The 14,900-nt window shown below is 44.1% G+C and overlaps 2 protein-coding genes across 3 annotated transcripts in view; one reads left to right on the forward strand and one right to left on the reverse strand.

Moving 5' to 3' along the window:
• The first annotated feature begins 149 nt into the window (after positions 1 to 149).
• On the forward strand, positions 150 to 10,525 carry CASP6 (caspase 6). The gene is made up of 7 exons (XM_084872906.1): positions 150 to 736; positions 1,815 to 1,857; positions 2,610 to 2,756; positions 4,001 to 4,077; positions 7,464 to 7,639; positions 9,366 to 9,522; positions 10,168 to 10,525. The coding sequence occupies exons 1-7, from the start codon at positions 661 to 663 to the stop codon at positions 10,401 to 10,403; spliced, it is 912 nt and encodes a 303-aa protein (XP_084729032.1). The 5' UTR covers positions 150 to 660; the 3' UTR covers positions 10,404 to 10,525.
• A 3,725-nt stretch (positions 10,526 to 14,250) lies between these two features.
• Positions 14,251 to 14,900, reverse strand: part of MCUB (mitochondrial calcium uniporter dominant negative subunit beta) — an 85,674-nt gene continuing 85,024 nt past the window's right edge. For both annotated transcript variants that reach the window (XM_084872800.1, XM_084872799.1), the window contains exon 8: positions 14,251 to 14,456. In XM_084872800.1, coding sequence (XP_084728926.1) covers positions 14,379 to 14,456 — 78 coding nt within the window. In that variant the 3' untranslated portion in view covers positions 14,251 to 14,378. The remainder of the gene's footprint in view (positions 14,457 to 14,900) is intronic.

The raw sequence follows: 14,900 nt of genomic DNA on the forward strand, positions 1-14,900 counted from the left end.
CCCCACCAGGGCCCCTGATTGGCCAGCCTTCCCCACCCGGGCCCCTGATTGGCCAGCCTTCCCCACCCGGGCCCCTGATTGGCCGGGGCTGCGCGCAGCTCTGATTGGACGGGGAAGCTGCTGAGTTAAAGGTGGGGGTTCCCCGGTCTCCTCTAAGCGGCAGAGACGCTGCAGGCGGGCAGCTCGGTGCAGGGGCTCAGCTGCTCCTCACGAAGTGCAGATGGCAGGAGGGGCCGCTCTGCAGAAATGGCTGCTAGGCTCTGCTCCCCCATAACCACCCCCACCCCCAAGTTAGCCGCCAGGAGCCCTTATTAGTCCTCAGGGCTCACAACCTGAAAAGCGAAGACAACATTTAACCTTAACCGAGTCAGGGAGAGCGAGCCTTCGGGGAAGGGTGGCCCGCAGGAGACCTGACGCTCCCTGTTGACACGTCCCAGTGGCCGGTCCGTCCCCCCAGGCGCCGGCGGCTCAGCCTGCACGTCCGCCCCGGCCCGAGGCGCCGCGAACCCGCCTAACCCCTCCCCACCCCCAGCCCCGCTGGAAGGAAGAACCTTCAGCCCCGGGCTCCGGGCCGGGGCGGGGACGGGGAAGGGGCGGCGCTGCGGAGCGGCTATAGGAAGCGGGACCCGCTCTGGGGAGCAGAGACCGCGGGCCAGGGCCATGGCCGCTGCGCTGGAGGTGGACGCTACGGTGGCGACGAGCTCGGCGCCCGGGCCCCGGGAGGCCGGGCCTGCAGGTGGGGTGCCCGGGGCGCGGGCTCCCCGGCGTGGCCGGGCGGGAGGAGGTGCGGGTCCTGGAGGGGAGCGCCGGGCTCCGGGGCAGCAGCGCAGCGCGGGTGCTGGGGGGGCTCCTGGGCGCAGGGCGGGCTCTCGGGGCGCCGGGGGCGCAGGGGCACTTGCGGGTCAGCGGGGTCCGGGCGTCCCCGGCGCCTGGGCACGGGAAGTTGGCTTTGGAGGTTGGGTCGGGTGTTGTTTCCTCACAAAGAAAAATTCAAGAAGTTCTCGCATCAGTGAGAGTGGAAGGACGTTTACAGAAACTTGTTCTGTAAAATTCAGCAACTTCAGGCCCTGGCCCGGCGCTCAGGCGGTCAGAGCGCAGTCCCAATCCGCTCAGGCTGAGGGTTTGATCCCAGGCGGGGCACAGGCAAGAATCAGCCAATGAATGCATGCACAAGTGGGACAACAAACCGTTCCCCTCTCTCCCCACTCCCTTCTGCTCCCCTCTCCCTTCTTCCCTTTCTCCCGCTCTCCCTCTCCTCTCCTTCCCTCTCCCCCCCACTCCCTCCCTTCTCTCTCTAAAATCAATCAATAAAAAAAGATATAGTCAGGGACACTAGCCAGTTTGGCTCAGTGGATAGAACTTTGGCCCCAGTTCGATTCCGGTCAAGGGCACCTACCTTGGTCACAGGCCAGGGCAACCAATCGAACATCGATGTTTCTCTCTGTCTTTCCCTCTCTTTCCTACTCCTCCAGTGAGAATTAACAACAAAAGACATAGACAAAGCAATTTCCTATTTCTATTGAGTCCCATAATCAAAGGACTGTCAATTCTAGGCGTATTTTACAATGAATTAATTTGCATATTTTCTCCACTTCCCTGCATGATACATTCTTTGCAACTTTGCAGCTAAGAGTTGGGTGTGAGGAAGAATTAAGCTATCCCTGTATAGTTCATTTGCTTATTATGCACCAGTTTTCCTTCTTTTCATATACCCTTAGTGTGTGGGGATCAAGAGCATCCAGATGGGATTTCCTGCTGCTTCGCTGCCAAAAGTCAGAAAGTAAATTCACAAAAATCAACTTTTGTTTTAATAGGCGAGACGCAAAACATGACAGAAACAGATGCCTTCTGCACGAGGTAAAAAAATATTGTCTTTTCTAATAAGGGTCTCTTCCTGTGGTGGTCATGGTCAGATTGAACAATCAAAACAGAAAGGGGCTGGGAAATGGAAGGGAGAGCTGAGTAGGGCAGGTTTCACATTGGAAGAGTTCATTTGTAGGTAATATGCAGGCTAGTGCCTGCACCTGGTTGTGAAAGGACTTAGCGTGATGTTTGGAATATTAGAGTTGGTGTGGCCTCGGCCAGGCCACTGTCCTTGGTTGCTGGATCCTGGAGACCCCGGAGGGAGACACACCCATGTAGATGGATGGTGGGTGGGTGTCACAGTGGCCGCTGTTTACCTGTTGGTACAGAAATATTTCAGGGCTGTCCTTGCTAGCGTGGCCATGAGGGCTTCAGTGCGCTCCAGGGGCGGGTCAGCCTGCGGAGGAGCAAACGGCAGACCTCTGTCCACACGCCACGTGGCCCTTGGGCTCTAAGGAGCTCACTATTTAATAAAACCTGAAGTGATTGCTGAAACCGGTTTGGTTCAGGGAATAGAGCGTCGGTCTGCGGACTGAAAAGTCCCAGGTTCGATTCCGGTCAAGGGCATGTGCCTTGGTTGCGGGCACATCCCCAGTGGGAGGTGTGCAGGAGGCAGCTGGGTGAGGATTCTCTCTCATCGATGTTTCTAGCTCTCTCTTCCTCTCTGTGAAAAATCAATAAAATATTAAAAACAAAACAAACAAAAAAAACCTAAAGTGATTGTTTTTTACATTTCTCATTAACAGTGAAATGTTTGATCCGGGAGTAATGTACAAAATGAACCACAAGAGGCGAGGACTTGCTTTAATCTTCAACCACGAGAGATTCCTCTGGCAGCTAGGGATGGCGGACAGGCGAGGCACCAACGCAGACAGAGACAATCTCACGCGCAGGTAGCAGTTTTACCTACACGTCAGGGTGGTGAGGTTATTTAAGTCAGTGGTTCCCAACCTTTCTGATGCCGAGGCCCTTTAATACAGACAGTTCCTCATGCTGTGGTGACCCCCAACCACAAAATTATTTTCGTTGCTGCTTCACAACTGTAATTTTGCTACTGTTAATGATTCGTAATGTAAATATCTGTGTTTTCCGATAGTCTTAGGGGACAGGTTGAGAACCGCTAGCTGGGTCGCCTAAGACCATCATTACGATTCATTAAAGGGTCGCGGGCCGAAACCGGTTTGGCTCAGTGGATAGAGCGTTGGCCTGCGGACTCAAGGGTCCCAGGTTCGATTCCGGTCAGAAGCATGTGCATTGGTTGCGGGCACATCCCTGGTGGGGGGTGTGCAGGAGGCGGCTGGTTGATGTTTCTCTCTCATTGATGTTTCTAGCTCTCTATCCCTCTCCCTTCCTCTCTGTAAGAAATCAATAAAATATATTTTATATATAAAAAAAGGGTCGCGGCATTAGAAAGGTTGGGAACCACTGACTTAAGTGATAACTGCTGATGGAAACTCGTCCGCACTGAAGAAATAACAGAGCAAGAGTTTTGAGGCTGAGCCTCAGCAGGGCACAGCCCCTCTAAGGACCTGCCTGGGTTTCCTTCCTGACCCTGTTCTGTTCCCGGTGAGCAGGCTCTGCATTGTTACAGATACACAGTTGGCCCTAAAACTCAGGGTGAGGAGTGCTGAGCCCCCGCACAGCCAAAAATCCACATCTAACTTCTGACTCCTCCAAAACTAAGTTGTCCTCAGTATCCACTGGGAGTGGATCTGGACCCCTGTGAGTACCACAGTGAACAGATGCTCCAGTCCCTTCTGTGGACGGCATAGACAATGCCTGCAGTTGGCCCTCTGCATCCACGAACTTCCAACCGGAGGATCGAAACAGTACAGGTGTTCATTGAAGAAAAAAAAAATCTGTGAAAGTGGACACTTGTAGTTCAAACCCTTGTTGTCCAAGGGTGACCTGTATTTGCAGAGTAGACACAATATTCTAACTTTGTTATCATTACTAGTAAATCCTTTCCTGCTGAGCATGACCCAGGAAAACTGTCACTGTCATATTTGATTTTTCTTTTCCCTGAAAGAAAAGACAATGTTTGTGTCATCAAAACTATATAAATTTCCTCAAATAAGTAGGGTATGTGACAACTTTGCATAGCTCATAGTTAATATTCAGTTGATTCTATCACCAGGCTTTCAGAACTAGGATTTGAAGTGAAATGCTTTAACAATCTTAAAGCAGGAGACCTACTGCTCGAAATCCATGAGGGTAAGTAGTTTTCCTATTCGTCTTCCCCTGGTGGCACTGAGTACTTTATAACCCTATTTGTAAAGACAGATCCGAATAATTAACCGTGTAGTAAAAGTGTCACAAATTAATTTGGCATGGGTTATAGGTTTTTGGTTTTGCATCTCTGCGTAGATGTTACCCACCAGATTTAGAGACCCTTGCAAAGTATTATTCCTCCAACGCTTATCTTCAGGATGCCATTAGTTATAGTCTGTTCCTCTAAAAATGAATAAAATGGCCTTTTCATTTGGCACTTAAAAGTTTAAAACGCAAACACTAGTGATTTTTCAATTGACTCCTTCCATACTCTTAAGTATTTTTTGTTTTTTTGGTTTTTTTTAATATTTATGATTGCCGAAACCAGTTTGGCTCAGTGGTAGAGCTTCGGTCTGCGGACTGAAAGGTCCCAGGTTCGATTCCAGTCAAGGGCTTGTACCTGGGTTGCGGGCACATCCCCAGTAGGGGGTGTGCAAGAGGCAGCTGGTCGATGTTTCTCTCTCATCGACGTTTCTAGATCTCTATATCTCTCCCTTCGTCTCTGTAAAAAATCAATAGAATATATTAAATATATATATATATATATTTATGATTTATTAAGTTTAAAGAAATAAAGCTAAATAACTTTAAATATATAGAAGTTGCATGCTATCACGTGATAAACTGAGTTGTAACATTTTTAGATGACTTACAAACGCCATTTTCATTTATATTAATTTTAAAGAAGTTTTAGCAAACTGCAACATGTGAATACTTAAAAATAACATATTAAATCTACCAAATCTCTTAATTTATGTAAAATGTTAAGTTTTCCTCCCCATGGTCACCCAATAAGGACACTTCTAATCAACTTTTTACAACTAGCTGACATATTCACATAACCGCTTACATTAGCCTGAAAAAATTAGGCAATAGCTAAAAATAAGCACCATGCATTTAGAGAACGGTTGGTATTCTATTTACCGGGCAGCCCACTAATATTTGCTGAGCTCCTCCTGTTTTCCAGGACCGAAAATATAATTGCTGCCTATAGATTTGTCAAAACCGTCCCTCAAGATAAAAGCATTTTTTATATAAAAGAAAATGTCTTATTTGCCAACCTAATTAAAAGTAAGAATCAGATTTATAGAAACTTGCTCAATACTATAAACAGTAACATATTTAATTATACTAACTGCCAAATTCAAGAGAGTACTAATTTTTCACATTGTTACCACTGTGTGTTTTTTTTTTCCTTAAATTCATATGAATATATGTAGTATTTTTTATTTACATCCCATCACTGATTTTTCCTACTTGTCTCCTGAAGGTCATACTCTAAGTTTCTACTGGCTTCAAAATACTGGTGATTTAAATACTTTACTTCTTGATTCTATACCAGTGTGTAATAGGTATTTTAACAATTTATCTTTATCATAATAATCACTGCATGCCATGGATTTTCAAGTCATTGGCCAGTGGAATATTATAATATTTATATAATTTAAACTTTCCGCAGAGCTCTTTCTTTAGGTATAATCGATGTATAGCGTTATGTTAGTTTCTGGTGTACAACAGAATGATTCGATATATGTGTACATTTCAAAATGTCTAGTTACCATCTTTTATATTGCAAATATAAATGAGATCATATGGTATTTGTCTCTCTCTGACTTATTTCACTTAGCATACTATGTCCATCCATGTTGCTGCATGGTAAGATTTCATTCTTTTTTAATGACTGAATAATAATCTACTTTATATATTTGTATTAAATGTGTGTGTATGTCTATATATGTGTATATATATATATATATATATATATATATATATATATATATACATACATACACCACAGTTTCTTTATCCATTCATCCATCAATGAACACAGGTTATTTACGTATCTGAGTTGTAAGTAATGCTGCATGAACATGGAGATGCATATATTTTTTCAAGTTTCCGTTTTCATTTTCTTTAAATACCCAGATGTATCGCTGGATCACATGATAGTTCCATTTTTTATTTTTTAATCTCCATACCAGGACTAACCTTTAACCTGCATATTGTTTTATTACTTTACTAGAGGCCTGGCGCATGAAATTCGTTGCACAGGGTGGAGGGGTGTCCCTCAGCCCAGCCTGCACCCTCTCCAATCTGAGACCCCTTGAGGGATGTTCAATTGTCCATTTAGACTCACCGGGTCTAAATGTGCAGTCAGACATCCCTCTCTCAATCCAGGACTGCTGGCTTCCAACTGCTCGCCTGCCTGCCTTCCTGATTGCCCTTAACCACTTCTGCCTGCCAGTGGGATCACTCCCTAACCACTCCCATGCCAGTCTGATTGAGGTCTAACTGCTCCCCTGCTAACCTGTTTGCCCCCAACTTCCCTCTTCCGGCCTGGTCATCCCTAACTGCCCTCCCTTACAAGGTTGATCGCCCCCAACTCTCCTCCCTTGCAGAACTGGTCCCTTTCAACTGCCCTCCCTGGTGGCCATCTTGTGGTGGCCATCTTGTGTCCACATGGGGGCAGGATCTTTGACCACATGGGGGCTGCTCTCTTATGTGTTGGAATGATGGTCAATCTGCATATAACTCTTTTATTAAATACGATTTTTGTATATCATTTTAGATGATATGTTGCTTACCAGATTTTCTACTTTGCTTGCTCATAAGCTTTGGAGGACATTGTGTCTTAATACTCTTTTGGAAGCTCTAAGTGCTGTAGACATACATTGAAGGTTCTGTATTTATTGGAGGTACGGCAACTCAAAGAGAATTACGTAGTTTCTGGGTCTTTCCAGTCCACTCTAAGCGGCACTCTGCTGACTCATGTAACTTTCATTGCCAAAAGGGCTTGGATCTTAAAGGGAGTTCCCCATGATATCTCTTTTGTTTTGTGTCATTGTTCTGTGTTTTAGAAAAACTAATGAAATCTGTTCAAACTATTATTTTGAACTTGAATAATTTTGATTTTTAAAATAATTTGTGGCTCTAGCCACTTTGGCTTAGTGGATAGAGCATTGGCCTGTGGACTGAAGGGTCCGGGGTGCAATTCCAGTCAAGGGCACATGCCTCGGTTGCAGGCTCCTGGCCCTGGTCGGGGCATGCCAGAAGCAACCAATCGATGTGTCTCTCTCACATCGGTGTTTCTCTCTTTCTTTCTCTATCCTTTCCACTTTCTCTAAAAAGCAATGGAAAAATTATCCTCAAGTGAAGATTAAAAAAAATTTTTTAAGTTGTGTTTCATTTATTCTAAGAATAACAAGTTCCCACCCTCCTGCAATCATAAGTATGTAACTTATGCTAGTTTTAGTAAATTGAATTTAATACTTAGATAATAAGCATCTGATCTTCATTTCTGTCTGAATTTTGTTTTTTTGTTTTTCTAGCATCAACCTCTTGCCATGTAGATGCCGATTGCTTTGTATGCGTTTTCCTGAGTCATGGCGAAGGCAACCACATCTACGCATATGATGCCAAAATTGAAATTCAGACACTGACTGGCTTGTTCAAAGGAGACAAGTGTAAGGGCCTGGTTGGAAAACCCAAGATATTTATCATTCAGGTAAGACTGGTGATGTTAACATCTTAAGTATAAAGCCCAGGGCCTGTCCGTGTGATTATTAAGATCTAAAGCAGCTTTCCCCAGTGCTGGAAAGGCCCTTTATGAATTCTAGCCAGAGCTGCAATTTCAATTATTGGTAGTAATTCTTTCTTAACATAAAAAACAAATAAAGACGCTCAGTGTCTTTATTGCTTGGATGGCATCTGAAATGACTCACAATAACTGATGTGCTCCTTCGTGGCCAGCCTGGGACCCAGGTGGAGCCACAGAGAAAGTGCCTGCTGCTGGGTGGGTGTGGAGCAAGGTGCCTGCTCAGTCAGGCTGGTCCTCCGGGAGCTGGAGAGCATGTGAGCCGGTGGGAGGGGTGCAGGCATGAAGCGTTCGAGTCCTAGCTTGCTTCATCCTTTCACACTCTCCCTTCCACCGAGATGCTGTGTGTCCCCCTGGATTGGTATTAGGATAAAAAGTTGATATTCGGATAAAACTATTTCAAGGCCTGAATAACATCATCTGGTACATCAATAAGAATTTTGAACAAAAAAATTGAATTCCTGATGTCCCAGTGCTGCAGTTCTGTATTTCTTTTTTCCTTTTTTTTTTTCTTTTTAAAAAAATATATTTTATTGATTTTCACAGAGAGGAAGAGAGAGGGATAGAAAGTTAGAAACATCAATGAGAATCATCGATCAGCTGCCTCATCCACACCCCCCACCAGGGATGTGCCCGCAACCAAGGCACATGCCCTTGACCGGAATCGAACCTGGGACTTTTCAGTTAGCAGGCTGATGCTCTATCCACTGAGCCAAACCGGTCTCGGCTGCAGTTCTGTATTTCTGAATGGCAGGGGGCACCATGGCCACATTCTACATCTTGCCATAGAACATCGAGGGGAGGGAGTGGGGTCTATAGGAAAGACGTTACAGATCATTCCTTGGTTTCTTGTGTGGACAACTGTGTGGAGGTGTCTGTGGGACATGCAGTTGGAAGGACAGGTGTAGAACCTAAGAGGCACCCGGGGTTGTAGAAATAAATTTTGGAGTAATGATGAGATGGATGATAAGGTAAGCAAATGAGTTAACCCAGGCGAGGATAGCCTGAAAAATGAACAGAGGAGAGATGCTGAGGAGAGTGGCACCGCGAGGTATTGAAATGACAGCTGTTGCTTCATGCAAAAGGGGAACCAACACTGTCCAAGAGCAGAGGACCGGAAATGACTAATGAGCTGTCCTATGGGAGGATAGCCAAAAAGGAGGAAAACACTTGACTGCCTCCAATTCATCTATAAGAAGGAGATAAAATCGCACCTCCTCATTGGGTGGTTGTGAGATTAAATCAAACTGGCCTAGCCGAAACCGGTTTGGCTCAATGGATATAGCCTCGGTCTGCAGACTGAAAGGTCCCAGATTCGATTCCCATCAAGGGCATGTACCTTGGTTGCAGGCACATCCCCAGTAGGGGGTGTGCAGGAGGCAGCTGATCAATGTTTCTTATTGATGTTTCTCTCTATCCCTCTCTCTTCCTCTCTGTAAAATCTCAATAAAATATTAAAAAAAAAAAACTCTTTAAAATTTTTTTTTTAATTAAAAATAAAATGCCTATAAAGTGGCTTCTGTTGGCGTCCACATGAAGGTGTACTGAATTATATATATATATCCGCTGTAAACAGTAAGCATTGGGAAGAAGGGGGAGGTCAGTGAGTGAGGTGGTTGTCCTCCGTGTCTTGCAGGCATGTCGGGGAGACAAGCACGATGTGCCAGTCATGCCTTTGGATGAGGTGGACCATCCGGACTGGCCCGATGGCGATGTCACCGAGGTGGACGCGGCCTCCGTGTACACCCTGCCTGCTGGCGCGGACTTCCTCATGTGCTACTCTGTCGCAGAAGGTGTGTGGGTGTTTAATACACACCTAGGATTGGCTCTCCGGGCTCAGTTCCTGTGAGCTTCGTCTTGGCTTGGCTTGGATCACAGTTTTCTGTTGGGACGAGGACGTTTGGCCCTGAAGCTCACAGGCGTAGAGTGGCTTTCTTTGGCCAAGTGGCTCAGAGTGAGAGGTGAAAATGTAAGAATGCCTTACAGAACAGTCATCCCTGAGAACTCCCAGGTCTAAAGCTACCAGGGTCTAGTTGTATTGAATATTAGCAGCCGGCTAGGAATTACTGCTGGCGATAGTGTCATTTGGTCCATACGCATGGGAAGTTTTGTTGAAAACTATTTGGTGATGATTGTTGGTTTGCAGTAATTTTTATGATATTCTTCTTTCTAATCTCTTGTCTCTCAAAATCATCGCCAGGCTACTACTATCTTGGAAATGTTTAGGTAATTAAGTAGAGTTAACCCCATTTAGATAGAACTGTATAGAACTGATCCCTTTCCCACATGAGAATAGTCAACAGGAAAAATGTACAAAACTGAATCATGGACACATCTTTGTCTTTTCCAAGGTTTTTTGAGACTTTATACCTCTGTGATTAAGTCACAGTAACTGAATGCCAGACAACTTCAGTGTCCCTTTTCCTCCTCTTTCTTAGGTTATTATTCTCATCGGGAAACTGTGAATGGCTCCTGGTACATTCAAGATTTGTGTGAGATGCTGAAAAGATTCGGCTCCTCCTTAGAATTCACAGAACTCCTCACACTGGTGAACAGGAAAGTTTCTCAGCGCCGAGTGGACTTCTGCGTAGACAAAACTGCAATTGGAAAGAAGCAGGTCCCCTGCTTTGCCTCCATGCTAACTAAAAAGCTGCATTTCTTCCCCAAAACCTAAATAAGGCTGTTTTATGTATTTGTAGTCTAAATAGATTTCTCTTTTTATATAAATGTCACTAGATTGAAGGCTATGGTACAGCAATTTAAAACGCTTTAAGTTTAATGAGAGAACTTTTTTTTTTTTTTTTTAAATAGTACATATTGCACATGGTGAAAGGGTTGGGTAGATAAAGTAAATCTTCAGGGAATTACTATAAATAAAAATCAACAAACATTTGTAATACTTCATTTTTATTTTTTAAGTTGCAAGGTTACTCAAAATATCAGGCTGATTTAGCTTGTATTTTGTGAATTTTTTAAATAAAATTTTATAATGTTTTCAAAGGTTTTTGAAACCCAAGAATAATTCATGTTTTTATCAAGTCTTTCTAATTCATATTTTTATTCATTTATATTGGCAGGTACACTGTCTCTATTGCAACTAGTCAACTGCTACTATAGTGCAAAAACAGCCATGGTCAATAAATGAGAATAGTTGTGTGTCCATAAAACTTTATAAAAACAGGAATAGGTAATAGCTTGCCAGCTCCTACTCTAATTCACCCCATCTTCCCATATTTTCCTTTTGCCTGTGTGCCAGAATTCAGAAGCATCCTTCCCATGTTCTAGACTCTCCCCAGCGCTACACCTGAAAATGCCATAGGCCTTTTCCCTCTTTTTTGGGTACCTAATATGGACCAGATATTATTGGCACTGGAGTGGTGCATCAGCAAACAAAGCACATATCTGTGTTCTCCTGGAACTTAACGTTCAGGTGAGACATTTGTAAAATATCTATCTTGGGTTTGCATGTTCAAAGTACTTTATCTCACTTTATTCTCATGTGTATCAATCCTATATAAGAAAAGGGGTTAAATATGCAAATTGACCGTCACTCCAACACAAGATGGCCACCCCCATGTGGACACAAGATGGCCAGCAGAGGAGGGCAGTTGTGGGGGGACAAGGCCTGCAAGGGAGGACAGTGGGTGGGGGGGGGGGGGAGAACCAGGTCTGTAGGAGAGGGCAGTTGGGAGTGACCAGGCTGTCAGTGGAGGGCAGTTGGGGGTGAGACCTGGCCGGCAGGGGAGTGGTTAGAGGGTGATCAGGCTGGCAGGCAGAAGTGATTGAGGACAATCAGGCAGGTGAGCAGTTGGGAGCCAGCAATCCTGGATTGTAAGAAGGATGTCCAACTCCCCATTTAGGCCCAATCCCAGACATCCCTCGAGGGGTCCCAGATTGGAGAGGGTGCAGGCTAGGCTGAGGGACTCACACACACACACACACACCGTGCATGAATTTCATGCACCAGGCCTCTAGTGATATAATTATTTTGATGAGAGGTCAGCTTAATTGCCTAGAATCTCTAGCTAATAAGTGGCAGAGCCTGCCTGACCCCACACTCTTTCTCTCCTACACTGGATTTACTCTGTTTTCTGTTAAATCTGGAATCCCACCTCCATTTCCTGATCCCACCCTCCCAACCAACTTGTTTTCATTGTATGTGCTCAGTTCTGGTTAGAGAGGCATCCCACCAAAACACAGCTAAGACCAGTTTGTGGACTCCTCCCACCACTTGTTATATTTTTCCTGACTGAGAAGCCCACCTCCCCAAATTCCACCCAAAAGACGAGGCCCACCCTGGCTGGTGTGGCTCAGTTGGTTGACATGGTCTTGTGCATCAAGAGGTTGCTGGTTTGATTCCCAATGATGTATGGGAGGCAGCCAATCAATGTTTTGATCTCACATCAATGTTTCTCTCTTCCTCTCCCTTTCTCTCTCTAAAGATCAATTTAAAAATCTAAAAACCCAGAGGACAACCAGTTGGCCTCTTTGGGGAGAGCCTCCATGTTGGAGAACCAGAAAGCATACATGAGCCATTGTCACTGGAAGGGAGCCTGGCCCTGTATGAGGCTGCCCCAGCCCAGCCAGTACTGTGTGGGTTCTTGACTTTGTGCAGGAAAAATTCACAATACGAGGCCAGGTGACTTTGAGGGAGTGTTTATTAAAGCTGGAGTCACATTCTATCCCCATGCAGATTGTCAGAATTGAGATGAGTCCTCAAGACACCCTGCAGGCGACCAAGAATCCTTGATGTGGGAACACACACACACACACACAGGAATTGGGATCTGGGAATGTTTTTCAGTTCCCAGGAGATATTCATTAAAAAAAACATGAGTGTGCCCAGTTGGCATGGCCCAGTGTTTGAGCTTCCATCTATGAATCAGGAGGTCACAGTTAGGTGATTCCAGTTAGAGAACATGCCCCGTTTCAGGCTCCATTCCCAGTTGGTTCATAGGAGGGGGTTCCTAGGAGGCAGTGGATCAATGATTCTCTCATCACGGATGTTTCTCTCTCTTCCTCTCCCTTCTTCTCTGAAATCAATAAAAATATATTTTTTTAAAAAAAACATGAGTGTATATTCGTAAATAATAAAACCCTAATATATTTCTAATTCAGAATCTCCGTTTTTCACAGATATTGATACAAATAGCAAGTGATCACTGTGTTATAGTTAAGATACAGTAAGTCTGACTCTGATCTGATTGAAAGATACAGAATACCCTGAAAACATTGAGGGTGTCGTTTTAAGCAAATCTATGATATCAGGCTGTTATCATTACCCTTGTCAAACACTGAAACAGTGAAATCCTGGATAACAGATTAAATACCATTAGTTGTAAATTTACAAAGATTTATGACCTACTTAAATCTGATGCTTAAATCTTCCAGCAATGCGTGCACTTGGGCAAATTAAGCTAAGCTTCAGTTAATTTATTATTAAATTGGGGTTAAAAAGCAGCACTGCCCTTGTCGGTTTGGCTCAGTGGATGGAGCATCAGCCTGTAATTATAGGATCCCAGGTTTGATTCCAGTCAAGGGCACAGACCATGGTTGAGGCCTGTGTGGGAGGCAACCCATTGATGTGTCTCACAGTGATGTTTCTCTCTCTGTCTCTCCCTTCCTCTCTCTCTAAAATAAAATAAAGCAAAATAAACCAAAAGAATGAACTCAATAAAAGCATGTCCTCAGGTGAGAATAAAAAATAGTTACCTCATAAGATTATAGATAATATATATGTAAAGCACCTAGTACAGTATTTGACAACATATAAAAATATTTATCTCCATAAATATTAGTTAAGATGAAACATTTTAAATGACATTTTATAAAAAAACTAGAGACTCAGTGCATGAAATTCATTGAAATCTTGGATAACAGGTCCCCTCAGCACAGCCTGTACCGTCTCCAATCAGAGACCCCTCAGGAGATGTCCAACTGCCGGTTTCGGCTCAACCCAAGGGACCGCTGGCTCCTAACTGCTGACTGCCTGCCTGCCTGATCACCCCTAACTGCCCTTCCTGCCAGCATGGTCGCCCCACACAGCCTGCTGGTCAGCTGTTACTATAAAGGCATCATGACCAATTTGCATATTACCCTTTTATTAGTATAGATGATAAAAGACTTCCAACAGCTATGTACTTAAAATGAAATGAATGTACAGTGACAGATGGTTATTAGACTTATTGTGATCACTTTATAAAGTATATAAATATTGAATCTCTATTTTGTGCACCTGAAACTAGTATATTATTTATTAAATGTCAACTATAATAAAAATAACTTTTTAAAAATAAATAAATGATGAATCTACACAAAGCCTAAGAATGGAAGTGAATGTCAAACACACGCCTATTTCCCCTCCACACAGGCAGTGACCTCAGGACAGGCTCTCAGCGTAAGTGCCAACTGACCAGCAGCCACTTCGATTTTGATGGACGCACCCAAGCTCCTTCCAGCATTAAACCTCAACAAGCAGTGAAAATCCAAAAATCTCAAGTGACAACTCGCAAGAATACCAGTATTTTGCAAGCATTTTCTTTTATTAAGACACTGAAAGAGTCAAATTCAAAACTCAAAAAAGTTCCAGTTTCTAAGTTGCAAAATCAACACATAATGAAAAAATCCAATGACATTTAAAAATGTAAGATTAGTTCTTTTCATTGAGTTCCTCTACTTGTGTTCGCAAATAGAGAGAGCGGCGTAACCGGCTCAGGGATTCATTAGCCTGTCAACAAGAAAAGAAAAAGTCCTTGATCAGAAAGCATAGGAAACACATCAGCATGACTGCTGGGGAGAAAATGTCTCCTTAGGTCAATACATATACTAAATTACCAGTGACAAATGCCGACAATATTTCAATTTATATGGATCCTTTCCTAAAAGGTGAGTTTAAGGTTTCTAATACATTCTTATAGTTCTTGTTATATTAGCTTTTCCCATTGATAATGGGTTTTCAAGTGTGATTCAGTGGTGAGAGTGCTGGCCCATGGACGGAAGGGTCCTGGGTTTGATTCCCAATCAAGGGCAAGGTACCTGGGTTGCAGGTTTGATCTCTGGCCCTGGTTGGGACTCATGGAGGAGACAACCAATCGATATGTCTCTCTCACATCAATGTTTCTCCCTTTCTTCCCTCTCCCTACTTCTTTTCCTCCCTCCCACCCTCCCATTC

This window comes from Pipistrellus hanaki, assembly GCF_964339955.1.
Source record: "Pipistrellus hanaki genome assembly, chromosome: 1".
Taxonomy (NCBI): domain Eukaryota; kingdom Metazoa; phylum Chordata; class Mammalia; order Chiroptera; family Vespertilionidae; genus Pipistrellus; species Pipistrellus hanaki.